Source organism: Vanessa tameamea, chromosome 29 (assembly GCF_037043105.1).
Source record: "Vanessa tameamea isolate UH-Manoa-2023 chromosome 29, ilVanTame1 primary haplotype, whole genome shotgun sequence".
Taxonomy (NCBI): domain Eukaryota; kingdom Metazoa; phylum Arthropoda; class Insecta; order Lepidoptera; family Nymphalidae; genus Vanessa; species Vanessa tameamea.
The window spans coordinates 4,475,880-4,489,472 of record NC_087337.1 but is presented as its reverse complement, the minus strand read 5'-3'; the positions used below and the strand labels follow the sequence as shown (position 1 = coordinate 4,489,472).

Sequence of the window (13,593 nt, the reverse complement as noted above, 5' to 3'; positions counted from 1 at the left end):
CTCATCAAGGATAATAGCTATAAAAATATTTGGTGTTAATCAGGGCAATAATGGATTATAACCACTATCGTGGGTGTGTACTGTACAAATACTAGTAATAAAATTCCAGAAAAGTATATCAAATTGCCAGATGATATTGAAATGTCAGTTTTTGCCAATATGGCGACCATCACACATGGCGGCTCGTGTTATGGTCACGTGATATACAGACTCAAAATTATGACTTTTAATTTTAATATAATAAAACAATAACGTGCTTTTATGATTAAAAATCAGAATATTTAACTATATTTCTACATACATTTTGATTTAAATAAAATTTCTTAATTTATTTTTCACTAAATAAAGTACCCTATAATTACCATATTCGAGTCTCGGCTTAATCACTGAACTGAATTCCCCCCGTTTTCTTCCCCTTTTCCGTCACTGTGACACAAATTTTAATTTTTAATTTTGTCTCGTACTCTCAATCTCTCGTTGCGTCAATGTGCGCAGTGCGTCGTTCGTGCGGCCATGCGCAGTGTGCGGGATAGCCCAAATATCTTCCTAATCATTGCATGTCCTTGCATCCAGCATTGCAGCGACAGACATGTTACGGCAATGACCATAAATATCTAATAATTATGTAATTTAATATCATATTATTCGTGTAATTAATTGGCCATTAATCTTATTTTATTTTGTGTTTAGTTGTAATTTAATTATATGTAAATTTAAATTAATGTTATTTATTTTATTTTAAAATATTATTGATTATTTTAATTTATATTCTACTACTCAGTATTATGCATATTGTCATTGTTACTTGAAATAAATGTTTTTTTTTATAAATTTAAGGGACAAGGCAGTCATGTCGGTACACAAAATATAGCACACAGCGAGCTATGTTCATAAATAAATATAAATATGTTCAATAAAACACGACATTAAAAGAATAATATTTATTTTACGGTCCTTATGTTAATAAAATACACAAATCACAACTTTATTAATACTCAATTCTGTCGCGAGGCTAAAAATTTCTTTATAGTTCAGACATTTTGCTAAACACATAAATTTAAAATTTCGCGCTCATCGTACTTAGAAATATAAATGCATCCGATTCGAGTTGAAACTGTTTATCGCCTTTAATGAAACATATTAGTTCAAATATTAATGTAATTTCTATAAATATCTGGTGCTATACATACTCCAATTGCAGGAGGAGTTAAGGTAACTAAGCCTTAGTTTCACATATTCAGTGGCTAACTCCGCTATATTGTGCACTACAAACAGTTCTTAGTTAATGAATCTTTATTTATACAAAAATATTCCACTTAATTACTTATATCCTTTTCTGTAATAAGATTAACCGGCTATTTTTAACTTGGCCTATTAAATTCACAACTGAATTTTAAACTAACTAACTAAATTTAAAATTCATATAAAAAAACCCTTGATAAATTACTCAATACAAGATTATATTAAAGAATAAAAGGGGTGGACTGTGTTTTACTTCGACTTGTATCTTTACAGCACCTTTGTAATTTAAATTGTGGGAAAGAGTAACTACTGAGGTACTTATTTATTGTTTATTTATTTATTTATTTATTGGAAAAGTAACACCATCAACATATCACTAAGCACTTAAAATTAATATCTGTTGGGTAACATACAAAATGATACGTCTTTAAAGGTGTAAACAACATTTACTTACTTACCGGTTCTTTTCAGTAGAATCTACTCTCCGAACCGGTCGAAGCTTTACAATAATTCAACAGTGTACATGACGATTCAAAAGTGCTTTTATGAGCTTACTTGAATAAAGAATATTTTGATTTTACACTTTAATTTTACATGCGAAGTTTCGACAACATTCTAAATGTTTTTTTTTTTTAAACAAATCCATAATACAACAGACAATTAAGATATCGATGTGTCTATTAAAGGTCAAATTTGTTTATTTACAGTAACTCCTCCTGACATAGGATTGAACTATACAAGATCATCAATCGATATTATTTGTCTATGCCTTCAGTACAGATAAAACTAAAATTGTTTATAGTTACTTCTGCCATTAACTTACTTATTTGTTAGTATTTAACACATTTTAGACATTTTCTTTAGAAATATTTAACTTTTTATTATTATTATACAAATTAAATTTTGTTAAAATATTTTTTAATGAATCAAACATCAAGAGTTTCTTCTGACATCGATTAATGGAGTTTCCAAAACAAATAAAATCTAATAGGCTATTTGACTGGTTTTTAAAATCCATTTTATATTATTTAGTAGAGGTTAAGGAACCCAGTTAGTAGTTTTTTTTTATTCTAGTAGATATTTGCTGAAAAATATCAAATTAAAAGTTCCATATTTAAAAACCGCGCGAAAACGCCAGTTTGACAATATGGCGCTGTCATGGGATCGGTGACGTCACTTGCCTGTATTGTGATCTGTGGCACATATAATCCACATACAGTAGGCGAACGAGGTTAAAAAGCAAGTGACGTCACCATAAGCCCGACCAATCAGGAGCGTTTTGTGTCACGTGGCAAACGTTTAAAAAAATGCATTTATATTTATGGATTTTTGAATAAATGAATTATTATTTTCAACTTTCGTTGATAAATAACCATTTTTAAACTCATAATGTATACTGATTACAATAATTGACACTTTATTTTTCGCATCGTCAAATAGCCAATTGCTTTAACAGATTATACATAGCCGAGATGGCTCAGTCGTCAGAACTATTGCGGGTTAATCCAAGCAAGCACCTCTTAATTTCCGTGTGCTTAATGTCTTATTAATAATTCATCTCGTGTTCGGTGAAGCAAAACGTCGCGAGGAAACCTCTAAAGAGGAAATGTCTAATGTCAATGAAATTCTGCCATATGTGCATCCCATGCACATTGGAAACGATGTAATAAGGTCCTAACTGCCTCAAAGGGAACTTTAAGCCCAGCAGTGAATTTACTTGATTTTAAATACATTTGCGATAAAAATATCCGGGGGTCTATTAAAATTCTTAAAGTACTTAAAACGCTATGTTTAATGGAAGTTAAAACGAACCCCGTAGTATCGAATAGGTTTTTTTTTTTAAAATTAGTCTGTTTCGTTCGAATAGTCTTCAGTCTCAATATACCTTAATTGATATCCGTCCGTATGTCAAGTGTCAAATGTCCGAGGCATGTATCTGTGACAAGTAAATATGTACATTAATAAAACAGTTGCAGATATTATAAAAAATGTTTACATATTTATTAAATTAGACTTGAATGCACAAAAAACTTATGAGATATTAAGTAAATTAGTATGAAAAAGTGGAAGGGGTCATTGAGGGTCATTTAACGACCCCTATGGGCAATCTCGGTGGCTTATATGATGATGACCACCGTGGTCGAGTAGTGTGTACACCGGTTTTCATGGGTACGCCACTCCGAGGTCCCGGGTTCGATTCCCGGCCGAGACGATGTAGAAAAATTTCATTAGTTTTCTACGTTGTCTTGGGTCCGGGTGTTTGTGGTACCGTCGTTACTTCTGATTGTGTAACTACTGAGTTTCTTGCCGATTTTTCTCGGTAGAATCTACATTCCGACCCGGTGGTAGCTTTACTTTAAATATTTTGTTAAATGACGATTCAAAAGTGCTTGTAAAAGGCTACTTCAATTAAATATATTTTGATTTTGACAAATGCTTTAGCTACTTACGTTGGGATCAGAATAATGTATGATGTTGTCCAATATTTGAATATTATTATTCACAATTTACTGAACCGATATGATTTCATTTCTTTACGAAAACAATAATTGAAACTTCGGCTCTGGCAAATCAATAAAAAAAAAAAATTGTCCCAACACGGAAAAATAATCGTTTTCCAATTAAAGTCTCACCGAACACTGAAGTCGTGTATCCGGAAGACCGCATAGTGTTCGTTCCTGAACACCGGATAGAAGTGATCCACCGGTTCAGTGAGCAGAGTGTGGCAGAGCTTGGGATTCGATTTCAGGGCCGGCGCTTCTACGTCCCAAATATCTTCAAACGAACAGCGTTTCCTGAAAGAAAAACACATCAATTTAAAACGAGCATTCACATGTAACGTAAAGTCAGAGCCCACAAAGTGAGAATACATTACACATAAACATAACCAGCCTGTAAACTTCCCACTGCTGGGCTAAGGTTTCCTCTCCCTTTGATAAGGTTTGGAGCATGCTCCACCATGGTGCTCCAATGCGGGTTGGTGGATACACATGTGGCAGAATTTCGTTGAAAGATGACACAAATTAAGTACATTAAAAATTCTGCGGTGCTTGCCTGTGTTTGAACCCGAATCATAAACTCCTAGCAGTTCACAATATAGCAGAGTTATTAGCAAATCGCTTGAAATACGTAAATCTAAAGTTGGTTTATCTTTATTCCTACTTCCACTGGAATGGACTATATATTTTACCGCCAAACAGCAATACGCCAAAGAGCCGAGATGGCCCAGTGGTTAGAACGCGTGCATCGTAACCGATGATTTCGGGTTCAATCCCAAGTGAGCAAAACTGAATTTTCATGTGCTTAATTTGTGTTTATAATTCATCTCGTGCTCGGCGGTGAAGGAAAACATCGTGAGGAAACCTGCATGCGTCTAATTTCAACGAAATTCTGCCAAATGTGTATTCCACCAACCGGCATTGGAGCAGCGTGGTGGAATATGCTCCAAACATTCTCCACAAAGGGAGAGGAGGCCTTAGCCCAGAAGTGGGAAGTTTACAGGCTGTTTATGTAAGGTAAACAGCAATTCTTAGTATTGTTGCAGTGATGATCGCATTCCATATTCTAAGGTAGCCAATCTGCTTATTTATAAAAAAAAGAGTATCTACTGAGTTTCTTGCCGGTTCTTCCCGGTAGAATCTACATTCCGAACCGGTGGTAGCTTCACTTAATATAGTTTGTTAAATGACGATTCAAAAGTGCTCGTAAAAGCCTACTTGAACAAAGTATATTTTGATTTTATCCAAGAAGATATAAAACTTGACACACTTGCTCCTCCCGTAGCAGTATTTTGTTTCAACGATGAGGTACGTCGCTCGGTATTTGTTCAACTCCACATAGAGATCGTTCAGCGAGAACTTGCCGTACATTTTGTACACGGAGTAAGCGCGTTGTCTGAAAAAAAATGGAATAATTAGTATTGTTTTTTTTTTTTTATATATATATTATAGTTAGATAAACGTGCAAATGAGATGACAAATCTGATGGTAAGCGGTCACGCTTTGAGAAATATTAAACATTCGTATGATGTTACGTCCGTTTTACTTGTAATTACACTGGCTCACTCACGTCAAACCGGAAAGCAACAATACAAAGCATTACTCGGAAGTAGAACATGTGAGGAGTTTAGTCGAATGACATAACATTATCGGAGACATTGTTACATAAATAGTTACGCCAACGGTCAAGAAAGGTCAAACGTTCCGAACTATCCTTTAACAAATTATCAACCTAAAGTAATGGTGGTTTACCTGCTGGTTGGACTTTGTTCAAGCCCGTCTGGGTGGGTACCACCCACTCATCAGATATTCTACCGCCAAACAGCAGTACTCAGTATCGTTGTATTCCGGTTTGAAGGGTGAGTGAGCCAGTGTAACTACAGGCACAAGGGACATAAGATCTTAGTTCCCAAGGTCGGCGGCGCATTGGCGATGTAAGGAATGGTTAATATTTCTTACAGCGCCATTGTCTATGGGCGGTGGTGACCATTTACCATCAGAAAATGCCGTCTGAAGTCAAAGGGGGGTGGGGCTGTGCGGGGAGCGGGCGAGAGCTTTACAGGTTAATGAACTAATTTTGCAAATGTTTTAAGTTTTTATGTATGTCTATGTTCCTTCAATAATTTATCAGCCTTATAATATTGATTTTCGTTTCCTTTAATGTGATAACGTCCGAACACTCTTATAGTAAACTGCGCACACCTGGCCTCCAAGTGCTCGTAGTGCGGGTGAGTGACTATGGGCCGTCTGGTCGACAGCATGATAGTGGCCGAAATGGGCATCGAACCCGCGAACGCTCCAGCGCCCGCCTCTTTTGATATCCAGAGTAGCAGCTCCTCCTGGGGGTAGTCATTGAACTCTCCTGGAAATTAAAGACAAATCGGTGTGAATTTTATTAAGTCATTAGTAAAAATTAGTGTTTAATCGTAAGGGTTCAGTTGTTTAATTTTAAATTGGCTTAATTATTTATGTAGACCATTATTCAAACCTTGAGAAACATGGCGGCTTTTTTAATAGATAGATTGATTCAAGAGGAAGGTTTATACGTATAATACATGCACCATATTGTAGAGAAACACTGATAATTTTAGAGGTTTCTGAAGTGATGACGTAAATAAACACATGTTTTGCGCTGACATTGCAAACGCTGGCTGAACCCTACGAGATAGATCAGAATAATGTACTGCAGTATTGTACACCTTATAAAGGTCTTCAAAAAAGTCCGCCATAGTATATATCTATCTCTTAGGGACAACCCACAAAAATATTTTTTTATACTTTACTTTTTACGAGATATAATGGATTATTTACGAAGCGATTTTAAGGAATACAGCATTAATCCTTAACCAATTAAATACCTTAAATACATTGTGAATTTAATATGGATCAATATGGCCGTTTACAGCATGTAATTTAAATGAATATTTTCGAAGATATTACAGATTTAAAACGCAGGGACAGCTACGAACTTTGTATATAAAATGACATTCCTCGACCAAGTCTTGTGAAGTAGTTTAACCCTTACCTATATGCGACATTTCTTTCGTAATATTCTTGGACAGCTCAGTCAAGATTGGCACAATTATTATCGCCCACATGATTGGTACGTACTTAGAAAACGATTTCGGTAACCTGTAATTAGAAATAACACTATCAAAATCGATACAGTATTTACAATCAGAGTAAGAAAAACTTCGTCAGTTATCAAAATTCATTCCCTTATCGAGTCGTAAGCTCTTAGCACATTTTGAAACAAAAGCATTAAACAGAAAACTGCACATAGAATTAAACTAACATAGTATGACAACTGGGTTCGAAATAGTGTACATTGCGACGCAATATGTCAGACTCAAGTAAAGCAGGTTATCGCTCGTACTGAGCACACGAAAATAGACCTTAAGGTGACGAACCTTTTCATACGCCGACTGTACACTGATGTAATAAAAAATAACTCTAATAATATACATATATATCAAAGTTCAACGCCGCGTTTGTATTTTTGAAGATTTTTTTTATGGCACTGGTTGGCGGACGAGCATATGGGCCACCTGATGGTAAGTGGTTACCACCGCCCATATTAACCATTCCTTACATCGCCAATGCGCCACCGACCTCGGGAACTAAGATCTTATGTCCCTTGTGTCTGTAGTTGCACTGGCTCACTCACCCTTCAAATCGGAACACAACAATATTGAGTACTGTTGTTTCGCGGTAGAATATCTGATGGGTGGGTGGTACCTACCCAGACGGGCTTGCACAAAGCCCTACCGCCGAGTATGAAGAGTACGAAGAGTTCATGATTAATACATCTTTAATTATAATACAACAGTATTACACTTAACTACTTATTTCCACTTTAATTTTACGTCCAAAGTTCCGATAACAGTTTTATCGAAGTTATTTCAAAGAAAAACGCAATTCTTTTGGGAACCCATAGTGAATATCATAGATTATTCGAGCTCTCGACCAATGATATCGCGTCAATTCAAGGTCAAATGTTGTTTATTTGGCTTTTGTCCTCTTGTGGTCGGAATAGACTGTACACACACGGACTTGTTAAAACAAGAAAGAAAATCAATCTATTGTAGAATTCGTTTTAATTTTTTTTATTATTTACAACAAAAATTATCTGCATTCAACAGAGCCGAGATGGCCCAGTGGTTAGAACGCGTGCATCTTAACCGATGATTTCGGGTTCAAATCCAGGCAAGCACCACTGAATTTTCATGTGCTTAATTTAAACCTGCATGTGTCTAATTTCAACGAAATTCTGCCACATGTGTATTCCACCAACCCGCATTGGAGCAGCGTGGTGGAATATGCTCCATACCTTCTCCTCAACGGGAGAGGAGGCCTTAGCCGAGCAGTGGGAAATTTACAGGCTGATTATGTTATGTTATGTTATGTAACTTGGCATTGTGTCCGTTATCTTTGCCCTTAAAATTAATTAAAAAATAATATTAATGCGTCGTATTCAATTATAACAAAACGTACTCACGTGTAATACTTTTTATTGAATATCAACGACGACACTAGGCACATATGCGTCGAGAACAAGAGCTTTAAACGCATCACTAAAACCGCCATCACGCCATACACGATCATCTGCGATATATTGTAGAATATGGCGGACTCCACTTGTAAATTTCTCAAGTATAGCAGCAGGGGGTAGATCTTCGTCGGCTCTTTCTTCGGCACGATGTCCGTATTGTTTTCAATACCGCTGTCCTCATCGTCGTTCTTGTGGCCCTGCTTCCTGTCCCTCTCGGCTGCATCTTCTGTCTCTTTCGCGCACCTCTCCGTCGCCGAGCGTCGCCAGTGACACGTGACGTTGACGCAGCTCACCAGAACGAGCGGGATCAGCAGGCTCCTCATCATGTTAACGAGGGAACTTATTTTCAGGAAATCGAAAACCTCCGAGCACGTATAAATCAAAGTGTGGAAAGTTTTATAATCTGTGAACTTCGAATAGAGTATGTCCCAGACGTGGGAATCCTCCTCGACTTGCAGGTATTCGCTGAACAATTTCTTCAGGTACCACGAGAGGCACAGAACGAGCGATACCCTCAGGATGACGAGCCACGTCTCGACGAACAGGTCCAAGTGGCTCTGCACCTTGATGCGCAAGTAGCTCAAGAAGAGACAGTACATCGATATGGTGATCAGAAAAGTCGTATACAAGGAGCATTTCAGCATGTCGTTCCCTTGCAGCAGCAGCACCGCGGTGTGCAGGCTGCAGAAGTGGGAGTAGAGGATCAGGGCAAAGGTTTTGACGTCGATAATCTTGAGCTGTTCCATCACAAAGAATATAACCAGCTGACTGAGGAATATGAACTGTGTGAACTGCCAGAACAGCAAGCAGAGTATGTTTATTAAGAGCGTTAATATCTGAAACAAAACTAATATAAATTTACCAACTAATCATGGACTTATTATATTGTATAAGTGAGCAACATGTATGCTTTAATTTCTGCAGCTTTGCGCAAGTTCCTTTGGATATGTAGCACATACTTATCATTTTTTCTAGCCCCATACAGCGACACTGTAACCTTTTTTTATTTTGGAGGCAGGAGAGCTAATGGACCACCCGATGCTAGGTGGTTACCCCCATAGACATCGCCAATGCGCCACCAACCTTGGGAACTAAGACGTTATATCTCTTGTGCCTATAGTTACACTGGCAAACTCAACCTTCAAACCGAAACACAACAATACTCGGCAATGCTGTTTGGCGGTAGAATATCTGATGAGTGGGTGGTACCTAACCAGGCGGGCTTGCACAAAGCCCTACCACCAAGTAAACAACAACTACAGGCACAAGGCATGACATCTTAACTCCCAATGTTGGTAGTGTATTGTGACAGTTAGTTAATATTTAACTCTGCCAGTGTCTATGGATGGCGGTGATCACTGACCATCCGTTGGTCCGGTTGTTCGAACCTTTATTATAAAATATGTGCACTCATAATCTTATTAAACGGGAATTCGACAATCGGTCTCAAGGAACCGAACCAAGACTAGACCGAATAAAAGATGTATTACTTTTCACTGGGCTGTCTTAGCTCTGAAATTATGATACCATCCGGAGAGACTTGCACAGAGCATTCATTACCCTCTCAAAAATAGCCTTTAGAATGTTACCTCAAGCTTCAATATCCTGTTATTACTCGTCTCTCTGAGCTGGAGGGTCAACAGCCAAGCTTGTAGGAGCAGGAGGGGCGCTGCCAAATTTTCCCTCTCATTCGGTGCCCACTGTACGCGAGTACACTCAGCGTGGTTCGTGAAGTATTGAACCACTGCCAGTAGACCACCCAAGACGCTTTGGCTGGTAAATAAAACTGTTTTCTTTAATTTCATTTCCAGTAAGTTAAGCAAGGTTGAAATGAGATGGCTTTGGTTAGAACGAGAGAATCCTAGCACAAGATTGCGGATTCGAACCAGAACGAGAATCATTTATTCAAAACCCATCATATACTTAGAATGGATGGAAAACATCGAGAATATTCCATTTCTATTTAACAAACCCCCAGTGGAGCACCATGGCGGAATAATCTTGAAGCCAACAAAAATAAAAAACAAAACACAACTTACCTCAGCATGGTGGCATGTAGGAACAAGGCAGCTACAGTGAGACCAGACAACCACCAGATCACCTCCAAGTAGAAGAAAACCGGTTGCCCAATGCCCACACAGCTCTCCACGGGACTGTGGCCTGGACCCCTCTCGACCATGTGGCATTCCCTATACTGGGTAGAGTTCAACCAGGGCTCAAAATACCTGTACATAGCCCCTATAATGACCTGAAACATTATTGTTTTGTTTTTTTTTTTAAATCATCTTTTGTATTTTAATTATTTTTTAATATTCATATGGCGCACCTGGTTGAAAGACAGAGAAAGATTTTTGGACTTCAAAAGAGAGGACTTTAATAGATTTTAAAAACAAAATCCAAGTCAAACAAATAAAATCAATTATATAAAATAAAACATATAAGTAGAAAATACAAGTATAATTCCTATAATTAAATATAGACAGATTAATTTTTCTAATCAAATTAAAAGAATAAAAAAATATCATAAAGATTTTCGAATTTAATTTGTTCACGAGTAAACTAGTCAGACACTCAACTAAAAATATTTTTAATTTTTTTTTTAAAAAAAATTTTGTGGTCTACATTCTGCTGTTCTGCCTATTGAGGCTAAATCCTGCTCTGCCTATAGACAATATCTCATCAACATCCCTCACATCTGTGTTTGTCAATGTTGAGAACTAGGATGTTATGTCCCTTGTGCCTGTAGTTACTAGCTTAGTATGCTTTATAAAATAATAAAACAAAAATTAATATTGCTGCTTAGCTATAGAATGTACAATTTGTTTGCCTGATCAGACTTGATGATTTCAACCAATGCAGCATATTCTTACGGACTTTCATTCTCAAGTCTCAAGAACATCCGATGTGGCCTGAATCAATCAAAATTCTGAAGAAAATGTTTTTCACTCACCTCGGGAATAATATTAAATCTATTAATTGTATTGACATCCTTAGGATATTCGACTAATTTGTCAAATATAATTTTATACATTCCAGCGAGTAATGGTTTTTCTTCGACAACAGTTTTGTAATACGAGTAATAGAAGCCCATTTCTGTCCTGAACGACATCTCCCGTTCCAGATCGGATAAATAGAGGAAGTTTCTGTCATTTTCAAAGAGATGCGATACATATTTGTAGTGTATATAACCTAGAGAATATGCTGTAAAACAAAAACATTTCGTTTATAGATGTATTTAACAAATCTATATACTTTTACAATGCAATAAGTGTATAACTCCTGGCTAAATTTAATTATATTCAAGTAATAAATACTCTTTGGTTTGAAGGCATTATTTATAAATGTAAAAGATATCTTTGACTTTAAACGAGAATATATTGTGATTTCTATTGTAAGAATTGAATAATATAAATATTATAAACTGGTTTTGTGAAAAATTATTTATGTTCCTGATCACTTGAAGCTGACATCACTTTCAATAAGTTTTTTGTTTTACGTTTTTATTTAATCAAAGGCAATTGCATTATACAATACAGAAGCGTGCAAAAGTGTATTGCTCAATGATTGTGAGAAATCTACCACCAGTTCAGAAATAAGCACTTCGAATTGAGAAGAACCGGCGAATGAAAATGGGGGTTTTACATACGTCATATTTTACGATTATAGCATTGATAGAATAATTTTAAAAAAATCGTTATTTGAGTTACTAGTTCAATAATAAAGTTTGTATTTTATAAGTTGAGAAATGTTTCTCACGGTTTAACATAAATTTTATTAATTCTTACCGAGGCCACTTAAAAGCGTAAATATTAAAAGTTTTCTTCCGAACGATTTTCGATCTTTACTGTCGTCTTGCACTTCTCCTGGACTCGCCTCCATATTGGCTATTTACATTCTTTAGTTAAAATGTATCAATTTTTGTTTCTGAATAACAGCCTTTGGTAATTGTTAATAACAGTAAATTAATAACTGGCCTAAAATTAATATAAACAATCTCACATTCCAAACTCATTAACTCAATGTCGGCAGGTAACTTTGACAGTTCCGATTACTCCGGTTCCCAGACAGTTCACAGAAGTCAGAAAAGGTTTTTTTTTTCAATATATATGAATCATAATTTATTTAATTAATATTATTGAATCAAAAAATACACTAAAAAAATTAAGTAAAATAAAATAAAATATTTACTTTAATTCAAATTAGTTTTCTATTAGAAATAAAACAAATATAATATTGTACAAAGTATAAAATTTGTGAATATAAAAATGAATTATTAATTTTATATGAGTTAATCATTGAAATGATGATAATTTATTGATTATTAATACGCTTAACTAATGATTCATAAATTATTATTATAAATTTGCGCTTGTAGCACATTTTATTTATAATTGAGTACATAAAAAAGAAAATTAAATATAAGAACTAAAATGATAATAAGAATCATATGGGAAAAGATAACAAGCTAATAATATATATATAGCTTGAAGTTGTCTATTTGAAACGACTTGACAGTTGACACTTAAATGGCGGTTTAGCGAGCAACTTCATCGTGTAGTTGACAAAAGAATAATGATTTGAAAAAAAAAATAGTAGTATTAAATAAATGTAATTAAATAAATCATGATTTAGCAGTGTAGTAAAGCAATAATAGTATTTTTTACAAAAATAGATTGGACAGCTATTTTTGTAAAAAGTTTATAATCTTGGAGTTAGAGACTCCCTCCAGGATGTTTTTAAAAAAAGAGGCATATACTTACAGTCATAGATAATACATATATACTGAAATAGATGCGCCACAAGCGAATCAGCTATTTATTATTACCCGCCATCTGCGCTAGATGGCGCTGGTTTCTTAGAGCGTGTGTGTATATATATATTAAATTATAATTACTTTTTATTTACTTCGAGGGAGGTTGTGTAAAAATTTTACTAAAACAGAAAAACAAAAAGTGGAAAGAAATTTATCACATTGTATTTTCTGGTTTAGTAGAACTTTTACATGTTGTATATTTTGAACATAAACAATTGTAAAAAGGTAGAATATTTTTTTATTGTTCAGTATTTTTCTTTATTCATATGTGATCAATCAAGTTTTAACATTTATAAAATGCTCAGAAATTAAAAGTCTAAACAATTCTTCAACATTATGGCCACTCTATATCTTGAAAAGTATATTCCATAAGTTACATTTCTGCAACAACCAATGTGTTACTTAAAATCATGGTGTGTCCCTCGCACCATACATTGTCCATACAATTAAGAAAATCACATTGTTTATGTTTACTTACATTACTAAAT

At 35.3% G+C, this 13,593-nt stretch overlaps 1 protein-coding gene across 1 annotated transcript; it reads right to left on the bottom strand.

The window, feature by feature from the left end:
- Positions 1–2,056: 2,056 nt before the first annotated feature.
- Positions 2,057–12,353, bottom strand: LOC113395449 (protein C-mannosyl-transferase DPY19L1). Its single transcript, XM_026633027.2, has 10 exons — positions 12,078–12,353; positions 11,243–11,493; positions 10,332–10,540; positions 9,882–10,065; positions 8,239–9,128; positions 6,766–6,872; positions 5,943–6,102; positions 5,011–5,136; positions 3,876–4,037; positions 2,057–3,178 (listed from the first exon to the last, which is right to left on the bottom strand). The coding sequence occupies exons 1-10, from the start codon at positions 12,169–12,171 to the stop codon at positions 3,151–3,153; spliced, it is 2,211 nt and encodes a 736-aa protein (XP_026488812.1). The 5' UTR covers positions 12,172–12,353; the 3' UTR covers positions 2,057–3,150.
- Positions 12,354–13,593: the final 1,240 nt, after the last annotated feature.

What these genes read in the sequence shown, in the direction of transcription:
- LOC113395449 (XM_026633027.2), bottom strand. Translation starts at nt 12,171, where the DNA reads ATGGAGGCGAGTCCAGGAGAAGTGCAAGACGACAGTAAAGATCGAAAA. An exon ending in ACAGGATATTGAAGCTTGAG is followed by an intron (nt 9,129 to 9,881) that starts GTAACATTCTAA and finishes GTTTTGTTTCAG; the next exon opens with ATATTAACGCTCTTAATAAA. An exon ending in TTCAATAAAAAGTATTACAC is followed by an intron (nt 6,873 to 8,238) that starts GTGAGTACGTTT and finishes TTCTAATTACAG; the next exon opens with GTTACCGAAATCGTTTTCTA.